Raw genomic sequence first — 17,824 nt, forward strand, 5'->3', positions numbered from 1 at the left:
GACTCTGTGATTAATAAGGACACAAATATACACATATATATATAAATATATTTATTATATACTCAAAGTAATGCTCGTGTAATATTATCTGCTTCCGCTGACTCGCATACCGATGGTCAACTTTTACCCGTTGCTATGCACTAAGTTAAGAGGTGGAACGCTCAGGTGGTTGCTAGGCGACGGGGGTCAGCTGCGCTCGTTTTACAGCCAGGGGCGGTCCCATGTGGACGGTGCAGCTTTATGACATGAAATGTAAATGTTCTACAGTGAATTACTTTTTTTATTTTTTTTTTTAAAATAAAAAATATAAGCTCTTTGAATAATAATGACACTTGTGGTATCAGTTTTTCTCCGCTTCTTTCATAGCGTTTGGTGTAACTATAAAAGTTCAGGTGGTTCCTAGGCGACGGGGGTTAGCTGCGCTCGTTTTACATCCAGGGGCGGTCCCATGTGGACGGTGCAGCTTTATGACATGAAATGTAATGTTCTACTGTGAATTATTTTTTATTTTTTTTTAGGGAGGTGAACCTTCATAAAAGAGGCAAAGCATCTTGTTTATTTCTGATAAATGTAATGTTCTTGATACCACAAGTGTCATTATTCAAAGAGCTTATATTGTTTATTAAAAAAAACCAAGTCATATCACAGTTTGTCTGCAACTATAAAAGAATAATTTGCAACATGGATGGTTTAATCAATCCTAACATGATCAAATATGAAGAAATGAAGAGCTAAAATACCCATAATTAACATGGCTTTCCTTTCATTTTCCCACTCAAAAACCACACGTGGTTCATCATAAACCTATCCATAAATCGAGCTTGAAATAGAATGTAACAAACATTTGTACAACTGTTAATTGATCAATAGTTTATATGATTTATTCCATGAGAAAAAAAAAATGTATACCTTCAGTATAAAGCATGTTACAAAAATAGAACTGGATATTGTTAGTCAAACTAACACATCAAAAATAATAGTCCTTGAAAAATAACACATTTCAAAGTATTAACATTAACTTTAGAAATACAAAAGTCTCACTTTCATGCTTTAGAACTAAATAAGATTAAGTAATTTGCTAGGACATTACAGCATCAGCGCTCTCCCATATTTCTTCATCATACATATTAGAGGTAGATCTGATTTCATCTGTGCAGTCTTTGACGGTAGTCTCTTCGGCATTTTGGATGAAATGTCCTGCAACCGGCTCCGCACTTGCTGCCGAGTCCACAGGAGGATCCTTGGATGGTTCTGATTGCGTATGCAAGTACTGGTCAACGACAGCAGCTTTACTTGTTTCTAACTGCTCCTGATTATTAACTTCTGCCGAACTTCTCTCTGCACCAACCAGAGAGGTAGGCCGAGCCTTGGCTTCAACCGACGGCTTTTCCTGCCTCCCTGCACGCTCTCCATTTGGGATAGCTGGTGTGACTTTATCCATCACCCCCGTCTGGTCCTGAGGTCTGCTCTCCAGACCAAAGAAGTTGTTTCGGACAACATATCGCACACACTGCAGAAGGACATTCCTCTCGTGGCGGATATCTGGTGCCAGTAACTAAACAGAGTGAAAGAAAAATAGAAAAGCTGCATTATCTTGATTATCTACATTTATATATATAATTTTATCATCTACATTTAAAATCCTGTGAAATATGATTTATAATACCATCTCCAGTAGAGTGGGGCGATGCGTCTGCGGTGTATCTTGGTGTCCTCCTCTGCCGCCCCTTCCTCCCCTTCCTCCTCGCCCTCTTCCTCCTCTTCCCCCTCTTCCCCCTCTGCCGTTAGGTGTGTGAAGGGCCTCTGTAACCTGAGAAGAGGTTTCCGGGCCTCTAGAGGGTCCTCTGTTTTGAGACTTTACTGGCACCGTGTTGAGTAGAGCATGGTTTTCTTGCAAAAGGTCTTTGGCTCTCTGAATAGGGGTGGCTGAAACACATTTTTTTTAATAAAAGATACATTTTAAGTGTTTTTTTATTTCCTGTTACATCCTATTTTCCTAATTTGTGTTTTGCCTATCAATGTCTAACAAAATAAAAACAACCAACCTCTAATATAGTCAAATTAAATTACTTGATGCATTGTTCAGGGTCCAGATGAATGGTCATGGCCAAAGATTTGTCACTGCACTTATTTATATAGAGGTTGAATAAGTTTAATTTCCAAATTTTTTGTCCACAAACTTTTGCTGCCTTGAAAGTTATGGGACTTAGGTCCGGACGGTGAAAACGGCAGCTGTGAGCTAGCCAGCTAGCCACATACACACCGGGACTCAAATGCACTAACTTGAAATGTTGATGACGAACAGTCTGTTCAGTAGTAGGTTAAGGACAGTGGCAAACTCACCTTCTGGTTCCTCATCACTTTCACTCATGGAGCCGTAGTTGGCCACCAGGGAGCCCAGAGCTGAGCTCATCTTTTTTGGAGCCACAACCAGGCCACCAGGCCGGGACTCAACTGGGTCCTCTCGGTCAGAATCTTGAAGCACATGAGAAACACTTATCAATTATCAGTTATTTTTTTCTACAAAATAGGGCAATATCAAACCAACCAAGACGTGACAATAAAGTCACAGTGACATATTTTAAAGTAGCATTTGAATACTGGGCCCCGTACACGTCGGATGAGCCACTCACCATGATCACTGCTGGCCAGTGCTCCCAGTGGATCCCAGTCCTTGTGGGACTGGGTGAGGGGCGGGGGTCTCCCTGCTTCACCGCTGTCCGATGGGTGAGGGCCTTGAGGGTGACGCCCACGGAACCCTCTGTTGCCCCAGCCACGGCCTCGACCCCGCCCCCTGCCTCTCATCCGCCTGTAAATAAAATACAGCTCAGGCCTCGTGTCAAAACAAATGAATCCGAACATACTCTTGTTTGTGTTTGCAATATCAGAAAAAGTAAGAAAGATGCCACGCATTTGTACATTTACCCAAACTGAGCGGTCTCCAAAACGGCTCCTGTCTCCTCTCGGTAGTCCATCACTTTCTTCTTCTTGTCCATATTCTGAAGTGTTGGATAGTTTCTGGAAAGACAAATGACATATTAATACGTTTTGCTGATTGGAAGTAGACATCTTGTGCAAAATCTATGTACAAACACAACATAGAAAATCAGGAGCATCTTATGATATAATGCCATTAAGAGTTCGAAAATAAATTAGTACGGAAATAGAATTAGATTACTGACTTGCGCCTCTCCTGCCTCCATTTCGCAATCTCATCCGGTGTGTCCAGCTTGATCCTTTTAGCGCCTGGTGCATGGTTCTGCAGTCAGAACATAATAAAATAAATAATGATATAAGCAAAGAGAAAATACTGAGAGTTTCAGATACGCAGCGAGGTGTTTCACTTACGTTTTTCCAGTGGATGCTGACTATCTTTTCATGAGCCATGAAGCTGCAGTCTGGCACAGAACACTATGAAAGAGAGTTAATGGAGGTAGTCAGTGGAATTCGATTACCTCATAAGCAAACTATGCTTTTACTTTAGATTTTATAGATTTGTTTTCTATTACAAAGATGTATTGAATTACCTTGACATGTTGAGAAACATGCTCATCGTACTTCTCCTGGTTTTTGAAGCCGCGGTCACAGGTGTCGCAAAAATAGTGGCACTCTGGTTCTTTCTTGTTTTTCTGCTGTGGATTATAGATAGATCCGTTTTAGCTGGGCTTATCACACTGCTGTTGTTTGATAAACACTATTGAGGTCAAGATCAAGATTAAAGTGGTAGTGTTGCGACAGATAGCTACCTTTTTCCCATGATTGTGGGGGGCTCCATAATTCTGTCTTCCCCCTTGATGCCATTCGCGACCAAAGTTTTGACCTAAAATAAGATAAGATAATCCTTTATTAGTCCCGCAGCGGGGAAATTTGCAGGATTACAGCAGCATAGGGTAAAGTGCACACAAGAGACATAGTAAAAGAAGACAAGATTAAAATAAAATGAAATAAAAAGACAAAATTAAAGTTAGAGGCACAACAGCATAACACAAACACACACATCAACTCTTAATAATGTTACAATATTTTCTTTATGGTTATTAAAGGGACACTCTGCCAATTTTAGACATCAAGTTCAGTTTACTCGTCGCAAGGCGTACGACTCCGCTTGAGAACTGTGTTTTCTGGGGCTCTGAAGGAACTTTTTCAAGTCTGAGAAACAACCCTGATGCTGTCATAGTGATGTCATCTGGGTCGTCTCCCTTTGGGATAGTAAACAGCAAATGTTTAACACTAAATTGCCAGAATATCCCTTTAATACTTTCCCACAGTGTTTTAAACTATTGTTTTTTCAAAGAAAAATCATTACTAATATGTTCATGATGGTAGATGCATTTATTACTCATAGTTGGATTACTTCAGGATCCATGCAGCCTATATGACTTGATACATACAGTACCAGTCAAACGTTTGGACACACCTTCTCATTCAACTACTTTGAAGAATATAAAATATAAAACATATTCTGGTTTGTTGAGCATTTGTTTGATTACCACATAATTCCATATGTGTTCCTTCATAGTTTGGATGTCTTCAATATTAATCTACAATGTAGAAAAATAAAGAAAATAGAGAAAAACCATTGAATGAGAAGGTGTGTCCAAACTTTTGACTGGTACTGTATAAAAGAAGACATACATTTATATATATATATAAAAGAAAACATACATTTATATATATATATATATATATATATATATATATATATATATATATATATATATATAAAAAAGAAGACATACATTTATATATATATATATATATATATATATATATATAAATATATAAAAAGAAGACATAAGAAGGTGTGTCCAAACTTTTGACTGGTACTATATATGCTATTTACTGATACATTTGTTGACTGTTTTCAATATGGTCAATACAAGACAAAAACAGGCTGTGGATGGTAGAAGTCATTTAAATCTGACTATAATAGCCTTGTGATGTTTATTTGTAGGGGTGGTATTTGATCACCATGAATACACTACTTTAGGCTACTTACCGTGTGGACGTTTTTGCCCGTAGTTTCCACGACCTGATGGGAAACCAGGCTCTTCCCCGTGCTGCCATCCCTGCTGGCCGCTGTGGGAGGACGTCTCTCCCCAGCTCCACATGCTGGGGTGGAAGCCACTATTCCGCATCTGCTGGTCATTTTGTATTGAACTGTGAGGCGGACAGCCGAAGTCAGGAGGAGGATAGTGTCCCTGTTCATTCATACTTCACACCCGAAGTCTCTCCTCGCGTTAACAGTAAAGGGAATTACAAGTAAAACGTGTGTTTCCCCACCACGCAGCTCTCACATGTGCATGTTGTGCTCTAGTTTGAGCTACGTCACTTCCGCCAAAGCAGGAAGTACATAAAACATTTAAACAAAACCCCCAAATGTTTTTATATGAACGTCACTAAGTAGATATGATTGTGTTAGAAGTTAAAAACGCCATACATGTTTGTATTTTAAGTTTTACCATAATTATTAGCGTTAGTTCCTTAAACCGAGGAATTATCGCGATACTTCGCATTTGCTTGGGTTGCCAGGTGGTGGTGAAAAAACGTGAGGAATTAATTTTCCACTTTTTCCCCACAAAACAAAGACTTCTAGTTAATGTCACAAGTTAGGTGCTACTATTTCTGTTAAAATATTGAAACCGAATTAAGTTGACATTTTTTAATCATGAAACTAGTTTAAATATCAGTTGGAACGGCGATGCGGTTTTAAAACATTTTTGAAATCGGGGGATGACAAATGAACGGACTTGGCAACCCCCGTGGTTTCCTGGTTGCTGGCTCCTCGCCGCATGGGCTTCACACAGAGCGAGAGCAGCAACGTGGAGACACGCAGAAGCTCGGAGGCTCTCAACTTTAGAGCTGCTGCCAAAATGCTCGTGTTATTTGAGACCGCCGCTGGATATGCTATATTCAAGGTATATATACACACATATATAAATATATATATATATTCGTCTTCTGTTTCCTGTCACGTTAAGAATCATGCATTTTGTGTTAGCTATCCGCGTTAGCTTCGGTTAGCATCGTGGCTGGTTAACCCACGCTGTGAGCAACGCTGCCGGTGATGAGTAGAATACAATAGTGATGTTTTTATTTATTTCTACTCAGGCATGTTAATTGACTATTTAACGTTTAGCTCGTATTGATTAGTTGGTTTTTTTGCTAACATTTAAGCTAATTAAACCTGGCAACGTGCAGGCCCAAGTAACCACGTGTGCACGCTGAGAGGCTAAGTTAACTTAAGTGACACGATGCAATGTTCACATGCATATTGAGAATGTATTAAATATTCATGCAGTTATATGATCAACACCAAATATTGAGGATAATGTGACCTTAGACATAAATCTAAAGACATTCCTATACTAGTGGTGGTTTCACATGTGCACCCCGCCACTTCTACCCAGACACGTTTTTTTTAATGCATGACAACTTACAGATCTTCTGTTGTATTTCAGGTTCTTGATGAATCCAAGCTGCAACAGGTCGACAGCCTGTACAAGGAGTTTGAAACTCCTGAAAAGGCGAACAAAATGTAAGTGAAGAATGTGCTTCTTTCTAACCATAAACCCCCCCTAGTTGTCACAATGTGATACTGTGTAGCCTATGTAAAGCAGATGAGGAATGTCTGAACTTTTTTCCCTCTTTTGCCCCTTCTAGTGTGAAGCTGAAGCACTTTGAGAAGTTTCAGGACACCACAGAGGCCTTAGCAGGTAATGAAATGTCTTTGTGGAATACTACAGTACACCTGAGATCTGTGTGTTTATGTTGGTGTATTAAATGTGGTGTTCCTTCTGCCACTCAGCTGCCACTGCCCTTACTGAGGGAAAAATCGGCAAGAGTTTAAAGAAAGCGCTGAAGAAGGTTGTGGCCAAGGAAGCTCATGAGCAGCTGGCCATCAGCGATGCAAAACTCGGAGGGGTCATCAAAGTAAGTGACTCAATGTTTACGTAAACCGATAGTATTCAGTGGCTAAATGTTAAATGTAAGAGTTGTGGCTCTAATGGGCTCTGTTTTTCTTTTTTTAAGGAAAAGCTGGACCTGAGCTGTGTCCACAATTCTGCCGTGGCCGAGCTGATGCGGTGCATCAGGAGTCAGATGGAGAATCTCATCACCGGCCTTCCCCCGAGGGAGATCAGCGTCATGTCTCTCGGATTGGCTCACAGGTACGTGGCGCACAGCCCTGGCGTTGCATAAATGCAAGCGCTGTCAACGATTACATTTGCTGTCTGAAATCTTCCTTGTAGATTTTCCTCAGCATTCGTCACTACCCCTGAGACAGCAGTCTCTCCCCAGGCAACGGAAGATGAAAAGTAGTTTTGACGTGTGCGATAACTCATTAATAACTCTTGTTTTCTGTGTTCTCCAGTTTATCCCGCTACAAGCTGAAGTTCAGTCCAGACAAAGTGGACACTATGATTGTGCAGGCAATCTGTAAGTTGTATTTTTTAAGAAGCAACAAAAGCATTATACAATATTCAGTAATTACCTTTTCTACTTTCAAATTTTCTTACGATTGTTTTCCCAATCGATAGATGATTTGGTTGATGGAATGATTATTCACAATGAGCTTTAGTGATGACAAATGTCTATTTTGTATTTAAATATGAAGTCTGACTTTTGAGTATATATTGTCATCGTCTCTTCAGCTCTTTTGGATGACCTGGATAAGGAGCTCAACAATTACATCATGCGCTGTAGAGAATGGTACGGCTGGCACTTTCCCGAGCTGGGAAAGGTAGTCACCGACAACTTGGTCTACTGCAAGGCTGTCCGCAAAATAGGTAAGAAATAACCTGCATTTAAGCATAACTGTTTAAAGAGTTATTCAAGTGATTAAACTTGGCACTACTGCAAAGTTTGGAGGATTGCAAGAGATTAGAATAGTTAAAATTGCTGCATCAGAGGCTGGCTGTTGGATGTTCCCTTAGAGCCAGAAATGACCAACAGTTTTTTACAAGTTCAGTAGTCCTTCAGTAGTACGATTACATGCATACAAAAACCTCTCTCTGCATCTCCCAGGCGACCGCACGAACGTGGCTGGCTCCGATCTGTCCGACATCCTCCCCGAGGAAATCGAGGCCGAGGTCAAACTGGCAGCTGAGATCTCCATGGGAACGGAAGTGTCTGAGCAGGACATTGGCAACATCAGGCACCTGTGCGATCAGGTTAGTCCCTCTCTTACTTGTCGAGTAGCGGAGAGCTCAAGTGACAGTCGTGATGATGACGACAATAGTCTTTACCCTGAAACAAATTATGTGGGTTTTCAGTCACTACCTCATCTGAACAGTCACAGATTACGGCTCCTACTCTCAGCCACAGAACCGCTTTGACCAATTACAAGCTTGCAGTTGTGGTAGAAATCTTATCTCCTTTATTCCTTAGGTGATTGAGATTTCAGAGTACCGCACTCAGCTGTACGACTACCTGAAGAACCGAATGACGGCCATCGCCCCCAACCTGACTGTGATGGTGGGAGAGCTGGTCGGCGCCCGTCTCATTTCGCATGCAGGTGAGTCACAGATAGGAAGTCGCGTGAAAACCGGCCAAGCGGTGATGATGACGACATAATGTCGCTTTCCTGAAAAAGACTGATGCTTTTAAGTCACTACCTCATCTGAGCTTGCGGTCAACAGGCCCGATGAGCAGGTACAGGTGAGAGCAACATATTAATTTGTCTTTCCTGTCGTCGTAAGGTTCCCTTCTGAATCTGGCCAAGCATCCAGCCTCCACCGTGCAGATCCTCGGAGCTGAGAAGGCTCTGTTCAGAGCCCTGAAGACCCGCAAAGACACACCCAAGTACGGTCTCATCTACCATGCCTCCCTAGTGGGCCAGACCAGTGCCAAGAATAAGGGCAAGGTAAGTCCAGAAGACATGTGACTGGACTTAGTAATGATCGTCACAATCCAGTGGTTAGAAAACAAGCACAACCTTCTTGTTTTTTTTTAATATCCATCCAGATCTCCAGAATGCTGGCAGCTAAAGCAGCCCTGGCTATTCGCTATGACGCCCTGGGAGAGGACACGAATGCTGAAATGGGAGTAGAGAACCGGGCCAAACTGGAGGCCAGGCTGCGCCAGCTGGAGGAGAAAGGAGTAAGTACAACTACAAGAGAAAGAGGCTACATACCATATGATAAGCTGCTAAAAGATACAAAAATATGAGAAATTTGAGTTAGTATGTGCATGATATTTCAATATATAAAATTTTTCACGGTATATCATTCCATTGAAAGATAATAAATTATCAAATTTGTATTGTCGCCGGGCCCTACATGCTTGGATAATGTTTGTGTCTGATATCTGATTTGGGCTTTCTATCTGCTGGTCATCTTATCTTGTCACCATTCTTTTTTTCCCCTCAGATTCGAAGAATCAGTGGAACAGGAAAAGCAATGGCAAAGGCTGACAAATACCAGCACAAGAGGTAAATACTCCCAAATGGCCCCTTTCCAAAGAGTATATATTCCCACATATAAATATGAACAATGCTAAGTACCCACACGTTTCTCCACAGTGAAGTGAGGATTTACGATCCATCTGGCGATTCTACTATTCCCTCAACCTCAAAGAAGAGGAAGTTTGAGGAGGTAGAGGAGGAGGAGGAGGCTGAAGAGCCTGAAACACCGGTGGTCAAATCCAAAAAGGCCAAAAAGCAAACAGTAACAGAAGGTGGGTAGAATGGAAATGAATACCAACTTGTGGCAAAGTGCCCATTAGAGATTACGATGCTCAAGATCTTTTTTTCTGCTTGTTTAGCAGTAGAAGAAGAAGAAGAAGAAGCAGCAGCAGCAGGAGGAGGAGACTCCCAAGAAAAAGAAGAAGAAAAAGAAGGACAAGAAAGAGGAGGAACCTGAGGAGGAACCTGAGGAAGAGGTAGCCGTCCCAGAGGTAAGAATCTGTTAAAAAACACGTCATGTAAATACTATTCATGAGAGATTTAACAAAATTTCCAGTATTTGTTTTTTTTAACATTCTATATCCTCACTTCTGTTCTATCTCCAGTCAACAGAAAAGAAGAAAAAGAAGAAGAAAAAGATCTAGGAGGGCGAAGATGACTCGTGAAATAATGGAGAGTGTATATATTTTCTGTTTTAGTTTTTATGTCATTTTAGTTTTGTGTCATACATTTATATCTAACAAGGGCAAAACTGTATCGCTTGCCTGTTTCTGAACATCGAGAAAGGAAGTGCACATAAGATCTCCTTTTATAACTGCGTGTAAGGTGTGGTGGTGTACTTGCAGTTATGAAATGAGTGAAAATGTAAATATATTTTTTCACAATGATTAAGTTTGAAATGCTACATCCTGGTTTGACTGTTTTTATGTTGATTTCTTTTTTTTTTAATTGTAAAGAAATCTACATCAGACCTATGTATTAATACAGCAAGTTTTCCCCATTCTATTGTGATGAGTCATTTTATTGTCCAAGACTGAACTTCTGAGCCTGGTGAAATAAACATTTTTGTTGATATCCATTGGTTGTATACACTGCAGCGGTATAACTACAAAATAGTAATTTAATTTGATTATTCAATGCAAGACTCAAATTGCAGTGGGTGGTCATTTTAGAAACCTTCTCTGTTTTCACCACATTTAGTTAATTTCTCTGAATAAGAAAATTAAATCAATAGTCCGATGTTGGAGTAATACTTCATTGCACTTCGCATGACTTTGTGACTTTAGACATAAATAATACTCCATCTCTCACAGAAAAATGTAAGGAGAGAAATGCCACAGATATACCTTTTTAATGAACAAATAGATGTGCATCTACATAGTCTCACATGCTTAATATTATAATTTGTTAAAATGAAATATATATTGCGTATGACATTATAATCACGCCATGTTTGCTACAAGCTCTGTTAAAGGAACAGGGTCTTGTTGTAATTATGGTTCTTGAGGTTTCCAAAAATAAGTGGTTAAAGGCTTGTAACCATGATCCAGATCTAATCTGCACACAACATCCCTTCATAAGGTCACAGTTGTGTCCCATTTTTTGTTTTGTTAACGAAAATACATTGTAATCAGGAAAACATTTGCAGCAGATAAAAAAAGTATATAGTGTATATATATATAAATATATATATATACAGCTATAAGTAAGTATGAATTGTCAAATGTGAGGAAGTAAACATGCAATACCTAGCAATGGTTGAAACAATGCTTTTTTATGAAATTAGTTAGAATCCAACTCGGTTTATTTGTATAGCCCAAAATCACAAATCTACATCGTGAGTGCTTTACAATCAGTCCATCATAAAACATAATCTGTCCCAGGACCCTTGTATAGGAACAGGAAAAACTACCCCCAAAAATAGGACCTTTAACCGGGGGGGAAAGGAAGAAACCTTAGAGAGAGCAGCAGAGGAGGGATCACTCTTCCAAGATGGACAGAAGTGTGAAAGATGTCATGTGTACAGAATGAATAACAACTAATAATAATAATAATAATAGCAGCATTGGAAATAATAGAGTATATAATGTCATTTTTCAAACACGACATTCATGTATATTATATCTTCACACTGCAGTCTTGGTAGTTTTTTTCATCCATGGTTGTGAATAAAGGGCAGACATTACTTGATGAGCGCAGATCCGAATCATCGATCGGTCGCCTCCGTGCTCGACTGGAGCTCCTTGATTTCATACCACATGGCATGACTGCACGAGAGTCGGCTGTGTTATGAAGGAACAGACCGTCTATTTAGCCTTATATTAGATATCCATTGCTTGTGGTACACTAGAGAAATATATACAATTAACTAAAAATGTCGCAGCTACAAGCGAGGTTCTTCACAGAGGACAAAAGGTGAGTCACTTTAACCAAACATAAAGGAAAAAGAGGAGAGGAGTTGTTAGCAGGATGGCTAACAGTCTGTAACATTCCTGTGAGGCACTACTCTTCCTTTTTTTTTTTTTTTTTTTTAAATCACCAATATTTAATGTACATTTTGACTTAGCTGCTTCTGCCTGATACATAAACTTATATGCCAAACAAATCCATTAGATATGAAATGTATGTGTGTTTTTGATGGGGTGTAATCTGAGATGTTATAACCTGAGAGTACATGTTTCTTTATAGGTATTTAGTAGATGATGTCCCATTCTCCATCCCTGCCTCCTCTGAAGTGAGGGACCTCAGCAATGTCATCAACAAGCTGCTGGAGGCTAAAAATGGTAACAAAACACATACTTTTAATATTTACATGTTTGCTTTTATTATCTCTGGCACCCAGCTGAGGTTTCAATTATTTATTATTATTCAACATATTTAACTTGCAATAAATGTGATCTGAACCAAATTTTCATTGCCGCTAAGAAATAGTTTATGATTTATTACAATTTAGATCTATGCAATTATTATCAAATCCATCGCTCAACTGGAAGTTTTTCTAAGATTTAATATTATTCTCACGAAGCAAATGTTCTGATTCTATGACTAGATGAGCCTAAGTGAAATCTAATAGTTCAACAAAGGTCCCAGTACTTGGTCAAGTAATCATTTCGTAATAACTTAAATGCATTTTTTTATTGTTTTTTTAATGTTTCCCAGCATCTCACAGCAAAGTGGAGTTCGACTTCCTGGTCAGGGGTCAGTTCCTGCGAATGTCGCTGTCCAATCACATGGACATAGAGGGCATATCAACGGTACGACGAGCCTCGTTGCTTAAACCTGAGTGGATATGCTGTGGGCCTGAGACATTATATGCACTGAATTCTTCCAGGGACTGAAAGACTTTGTTTTTCTTGCCAATATTTCATATTTCTTTTTTAAAGGAAAGCAAGTACATCTGCAATCTTTTCAAAGTCTCTTCTATATCATAAGGGAGTAGAGATCCGAATGAGAAAGAAGAGTTTGGTGGGATTTAAGCTTAGACCAGCAGAAGTACAAATGGGGAGTTGTCTGTGAACACATCCTTTTGATATTTATGCATCGGTGTGTCTGCCTGTGTTTCAGGAAGATGTGGTGGAGATAGAGTATGTAGAGCGGATCACAGCACCAGAGCCCGAGGAGTGCATGATGCACGATGACTGGATTAGCTCCGTGGATGCAGATGCTGAATGGTAAGATGGCAGACAACACACTTTAAAAAAGGGGGGGAGGGGACATTCCCCTCTTTTGATTCCAGTTCCTCATGTCTCACAAATTTGGTTTCCCAAGCAAGAATTTTTGCAATGTCTTCTTTAACATTTAAGATTCTCAGGACACCTACTGAGGAGGTGTACATACTATCATATTAAAAGTAATCTACATAGCAACTGTGTAGTGATGTTTGAGGTAACCGTGTGGCTATTTTGGGTGATGCATTTTGTTGTAAACGTGTTATACTGACAGGTGTCTCTTTTATTTTGTCGAGTCTTTTTATATCAGAGAGTGGAGGCTAAATAACACACTTTAAATGGTTAATGTAATTGCATTTATATAGCCCCTTCCCAGTTCTCTGACTGGCATTTTTGCACTGACAATTCTTGTCATTTGGATATATATATATATATATATATCTGCAACAAGTCCATGTCCCAAATACGAGCTAACATGTAATTTTTTATTTTGCTTATTCGTATTTCTTTTTTTTGCAGGATCCTAACAGGGTCATATGACAAGACAGCCAGGATCTGGTCTGTAGAGGGCAAGGCAGTGATGACGGTGGCCGGACACGCGGATGTGGTGAAAGACGTAGCCTGGGTCAAAAGAGGTGAGCGGGCCAGAGTGGCAGACTTTTCACTCCGCTTTTGATAATGGCAGCTTTTGACCCAAAAAAACCCCAACATCTGTGTTGGCGTGTCCCTGCAGACGGCCTGAACTCTCTGCTGCTGACGGCTTCTCTGGACCAGACCATCCTGCTGTGGGAGTGGAACTCCGAAAGGAACAAGGTGAAAGCCAGACACTGCTGCCGGGGACACACGGGGAGCGTTGACACCGTCGCGACAGACCCTACTGGCTCAAAGGTAAAGAGGGATGCAAAATGGACTGAGTAGGATTTGTAGGTTGCAGTTTGTAAACGCATTCAAATTAAAATCTTTGTGTTGCCCCCAATACAGTTCTGCAGTGGCTCATGGGACAAAATGTTGAAGATCTGGTCAGCAGGTAGGTTCACCAGAGCGACTGATTGCATGATAGGCATTATGGAATGAAAAGCAAATCTCCTAACATGCTTCAACCTTTTTCGCCGTCAGTGCCCACGGACGAGGCAGACGAGGTGGAAGAACCCGCCGACAGACCGAGGAAGAAACAGAAGACTCAACAGCTCGGCCTAACCAGGGTGAGTGGAGCTATATCACTCTTCAGTACGGCTAACCTGGCATTATTAAGATTGACTGATTGAATGTGAAGGTATATCAATGAAAATGAGGTTCCCATTTTGTCTCTCAGACCCCACTGATGACGTTATCTGGACACAACGAGGCGGTGTCCTCTGTCCTGTGGTGCGACAGTGAGGAAGTTTGCAGTGCATCATGGGACCACACCATCCGCGTGTGGGACGTAGAGACGGGAGGAATGAAGACGACGCTGGTGAGAAAACACACCTACGAGCAGACACAGGGTCAGAAATGTAGACCGTATAAAAGAACTGGACGTAGTCACTTTGACATCTCCTATCGGTCTGTTGTCTGCGGTTTTGAAGCCTTGAGTTTGGGGTTTTTGCAAAAAGAAGTGCATCATAAGGCAATGAAACACAGTGCTCTTTGTATAACGACTGCAAATATAATCCAAACAGGGAAATGTTGTACATAAGTAAAATTGTGAGAAACACTATTTGTCATTTCCTATAATAAGTCTTTATCCTTTTTACAGACGGGCAACAAAGTGTTTAACTGTATTTCCTACTCGCCTCTGTGTCGACGGCTGGCCTCCGGCAGCACTGACCGACACATCAGACTGTGGGACCCTCGCACCAGAGGTATCGCTTTTCTCAAACTACAACAGACTTCTTGATTTTCAAAGATCATTTTGTGTGTGTCTCCTTTAGAAAACCACAATCATAGGTGATTCAGCTGCGTTGTTTTATTTCTCCTCTCCTCTCCAGACGGGTCGCTGGTGCTGCTGTCTCTGACCTCCCACACCGGCTGGGTCACCGCCGTGAAGTGGGCGCCGTCACATGAGCACCAGCTGGTCTCCGGATCCCTCGACAACCTGGTCAAACTGTGGGACACCAGAAGGTCTGTGAATGCTTTGTAGAATTGTATTCCAATCAGAAGTCAGTAACTTATTTTCATCAGGATTTAAAAGGGACAGTTTGTTGACGCACTCCCCAGTGGAAATAAGCAGACAGGAGTACCAGCACGAGGCAAAGCAATGTCCTGCTGAAGATATATTTTAGACACCTAAAAAAATCTATATCAGTTTAAGTGTACGCTAGTTTTCGAGTATTTTCAATCCTTGATCTTGCCGTCAGACAGTCCTTTCCAACAGGGAACTGAAGCCTTTGTCAATGCTCTCTTCAAAGCAGCCAGATTCCATGGACAAAAACATTAACTTTACCTCACAGAACATAAGAGTTGATGGTCACACTCGGCCAAGCCATGAAAATATTTTAAATATAGCGTACACTTGAACTGGTATTTATTTTTTAAATACGATTTCCTGCTGCCCCCGTCCACAGCAGTACACTGCTTTGCGGCCCTGCTGGTATTCCTGTCTGTTATCATCTAGCAGGAAATACACTTTTTTATGAATAAGTAGCTCATACAACCCCAATTCAAAACATCTAAAATATCCCTTTTTGATATTCTTTAGGTTTGACTTTTGTCAACAAATGAACATGGCGTTAGTCCATCTTTCTTTTGCATCTATACATTTCTCTCTGCAAATAACAGAAAAACACCTACTAGTTCACATCCTGAATGGCAGACACTTGATGCAGTCCTGTCCACTGTTTGTGGTTTGAGACAAATCTCCTATTTCTCAAACTGAATAAACCATTACAAAGACATTGTGTTAACTGAAAAATGCATCATCACAAAGCTGAAAACAGGGCTGCTTGTTTTAGTTCAATGAAAAGCGCTGATTTGGAGGGTTAGGGTTACAGCAACGATTACTTGCGCCTCCACATTTGTCAAACTTTACTTTCAAAAAATTCCAGTTCTTTTTCTTCATTATTGCTGTCAATTTAGACCTTAGTTTGATTTTCAGTAGTTAATGAGAGCAAAAGCTAGAACATGATCCATAATGTGTCAGTATGAAAGACATGTAGAGCAGGACATCCTGTTAATTCCACACTGCTGAGACTAACCGCTTTCTGTCTGGGGAAAAGCTTCCTGTCTTTGTCAGAATAAAATACAGAGTCACTTTAAAAGAAATATTATCTTCAGCCTACACCCACTGCATTTCAACACTTGGTACTGTATATCAGTATATTTTTGTCCTCTCTGAGTGAATAAAGTTAACACGTTGCTTTCATGTCTCCCAGCTGTAAGGCTCCTCTGTATGACCTGGCGGCCCACGAGGACAAAGTGTTTTGTGTGGACTGGACAGAGAGCGGGGTAAGACTGTTTTCTACAAATCTGATCCCAGATTTGAGAACACTTAGCAGTTGAATATTTGCGTGTAACTTTCTCTCCTTTCATCCGTTTCTTTTCAGCTGATGTTGAGTGGAGGTGCAGATAACAAACTGTACACCTACAGATACTCGGCTTGCCCGACAGATGCAGGGGCGTAAGCTGGACAGAGATCCACCACATACAATAAATAACAGAATGATGGACATTATCAGTGTTTTGACAGGATGGACGAAAGCAGCAGCGACTTGGAAGTTCTGTACAGTGCAAAACGTTACTTGCTTTGTTCTTTACCGTTCTGGTTCTTTTTAGCCCCTCTCAAATTTTACACATATTTTCTTATGGATTGTCTTTGTCTTCCTGTAACCCAAGAAAAGTATAAATTAATTTTGTCTCCTAAAATGTCTCCTTTTCATGTTTTCATTCTTGATGGAAGATTTGTGATATTTTGATGTTGTAAATAAGTGGAAGTGAAAGGCCATTTTTGGATACAATAAACACAACAATGCTAAAATGAAAATGACCAGAAAAGGATCCAAATATACAAACTATATTAAAGTATTAGATTGTTATTGATTGTTTCCTTACCTCCAGTTTAGCTCAGTTGACTACTGATGATGGTGACATTAGTAAATACACCAATATATTGAGACTTGTTGTTTATGTGTGATATATTTCACATGTTCACATTCATGTGTTTAAGCTTGCAACTGTGTTGTTTGGATAATGTGAGGTACCTGCCAAGTTCTTGTTGTGCTTGACACCTCAGAGTTTCACTTTATTTACTCTTCCATTCCATGAATCTGATTTTTCATGTGTTTAAGCTTAGACAATATAGAACACTGTCTTCTTCACTTGCGTATAAATCTCTTAAATATATAATAAGCTATTTTTATGTGTTTAAGCTTGCAAAAGAAAAGTCTTGTGGAAAAACTTTTTTTTTTATCCTCAGACTGGTTTGACCAGAGAGGAAGTAAAACGAAGAGGTGTCACTCGGATTTTTATTTTATTCCACTACAATATCAAAGTGGGCTTTGAAGAAAAAAAAAAACGACAAATATAGCTAATTCTGCTTTTTTTTTTTAATTGATATCAATGATTTAATACACATTCAACATCTCACAGCATTCAATTTGCAAAACATTGAATTTGAGCTTTTTAACCCACCGTATGTAGTCCATTTCCACATCCATTTTTTTTTTACCCGTTCAAGGCTCGCTCTTCTCTGGAATAGACGATCTTCGGTGCGACCTGGCAAACAGCGACACCACGTGTCCAACAACGTAATTTGCATATCCGGGTTTCTCTGACTCAC

The 17,824-nt window shown here is 40.2% G+C and overlaps 3 protein-coding genes and 2 non-coding genes across 6 annotated transcripts; 4 read left to right on the plus strand and 1 right to left on the minus strand.

The window, feature by feature from the left end:
* Positions 1 to 614: 614 nt before the first annotated feature.
* nufip1 (nuclear FMR1 interacting protein 1) lies at positions 615 to 5,328 on the minus strand. 2 transcript variants are annotated; one of them, XM_054624033.1, is made up of 10 exons: positions 5,000 to 5,328; positions 3,747 to 3,820; positions 3,528 to 3,629; positions 3,349 to 3,411; positions 3,183 to 3,259; positions 2,926 to 3,018; positions 2,634 to 2,809; positions 2,344 to 2,475; positions 1,667 to 1,926; positions 615 to 1,555 (listed from the first exon to the last, which is right to left on the minus strand). In XM_054624033.1, the coding sequence occupies exons 1-10, from the start codon at positions 5,211 to 5,213 to the stop codon at positions 1,079 to 1,081; spliced, it is 1,668 nt and encodes a 555-aa protein (XP_054480008.1). In that variant the 5' UTR covers positions 5,214 to 5,328; the 3' UTR covers positions 615 to 1,078. The 2 variants fall into 2 exon arrangements, with proteins under 2 accessions (XP_054480008.1, XP_054480007.1); XM_054624032.1 differs by having other exon boundaries at positions 3,528 to 3,632.
* A 479-nt stretch (positions 5,329 to 5,807) lies between these two features.
* nop58 (NOP58 ribonucleoprotein homolog (yeast)) lies at positions 5,808 to 10,403 on the plus strand. Its single transcript, XM_054623909.1, is given in 16 exon segments — positions 5,808 to 5,918; positions 6,462 to 6,538; positions 6,664 to 6,716; positions 6,809 to 6,933; positions 7,033 to 7,169; positions 7,373 to 7,437; positions 7,653 to 7,787; positions 8,026 to 8,171; positions 8,389 to 8,515; positions 8,700 to 8,863; positions 8,965 to 9,099; positions 9,369 to 9,430; positions 9,521 to 9,675; positions 9,763 to 9,794; positions 9,796 to 9,894; positions 10,009 to 10,403. Coding segments are annotated over 16 exon segments (1,596 nt in total). The 5' UTR covers positions 5,808 to 5,873; the 3' UTR covers positions 10,048 to 10,403.
* On the plus strand, positions 8,213 to 8,296 carry LOC129112023 (small nucleolar RNA SNORD11B). Its single transcript, XR_008532359.1, has one exon. It is a non-coding gene; the product is annotated as a small nucleolar RNA SNORD11B (small nucleolar RNA).
* Positions 8,549 to 8,631, plus strand: LOC129112024 (small nucleolar RNA SNORD11B). The gene has a single exon (XR_008532360.1). It is a non-coding gene; the product is annotated as a small nucleolar RNA SNORD11B (small nucleolar RNA).
* Positions 10,404 to 11,616: 1,213 nt separating the features above from the next.
* Positions 11,617 to 16,931, plus strand: wdr12 (WD repeat domain 12). Its single transcript, XM_054623910.1, has 13 exons — positions 11,617 to 11,818; positions 12,092 to 12,186; positions 12,563 to 12,657; positions 12,968 to 13,074; positions 13,591 to 13,706; positions 13,805 to 13,959; positions 14,053 to 14,098; positions 14,188 to 14,273; positions 14,384 to 14,524; positions 14,807 to 14,912; positions 15,039 to 15,171; positions 16,422 to 16,494; positions 16,593 to 16,931. Exons 1-13 carry the CDS (start codon positions 11,778 to 11,780, stop codon positions 16,668 to 16,670), a joined length of 1,272 nt encoding a protein of 423 aa, XP_054479885.1. The 5' UTR covers positions 11,617 to 11,777; the 3' UTR covers positions 16,671 to 16,931.
* Positions 16,932 to 17,824: the final 893 nt, after the last annotated feature.

The sequence above is a fragment of the Anoplopoma fimbria genome, chromosome 22 (genome assembly GCF_027596085.1).
Source record: "Anoplopoma fimbria isolate UVic2021 breed Golden Eagle Sablefish chromosome 22, Afim_UVic_2022, whole genome shotgun sequence".
NCBI classification, from domain to species: domain Eukaryota; kingdom Metazoa; phylum Chordata; class Actinopteri; order Perciformes; family Anoplopomatidae; genus Anoplopoma; species Anoplopoma fimbria.

What these genes read in the sequence shown, in the direction of transcription:
- wdr12 (XM_054623910.1), top strand. Translation starts at nt 11,778, where the DNA reads ATGTCGCAGCTACAAGCGAGGTTCTTCACAGAGGACAAAAG. An exon ending in TTCTTCACAGAGGACAAAAG is followed by an intron (nt 11,819 to 12,091) that starts GTGAGTCACTTT and finishes GTTTCTTTATAG; the next exon opens with GTATTTAGTAGATGATGTCC. An exon ending in CGTAGCCTGGGTCAAAAGAG is followed by an intron (nt 13,707 to 13,804) that starts GTGAGCGGGCCA and finishes GTGTCCCTGCAG; the next exon opens with ACGGCCTGAACTCTCTGCTG.
- nufip1 (XM_054624032.1), bottom strand. Translation starts at nt 5,213, where the DNA reads ATGAATGAACAGGGACACTATCCTCCTCCTGACTTCGGCTGTCCGCCT. An exon ending in ATGTTTCTCAACATGTCAAG is followed by an intron (nt 3,412 to 3,527) that starts GTAATTCAATAC and finishes TCTCTTTCATAG; the next exon opens with TGTTCTGTGCCAGACTGCAG. An exon ending in AAGTGATGAGGAACCAGAAG is followed by an intron (nt 1,927 to 2,343) that starts GTGAGTTTGCCA and finishes AATGTGTTTCAG; the next exon opens with CCACCCCTATTCAGAGAGCC.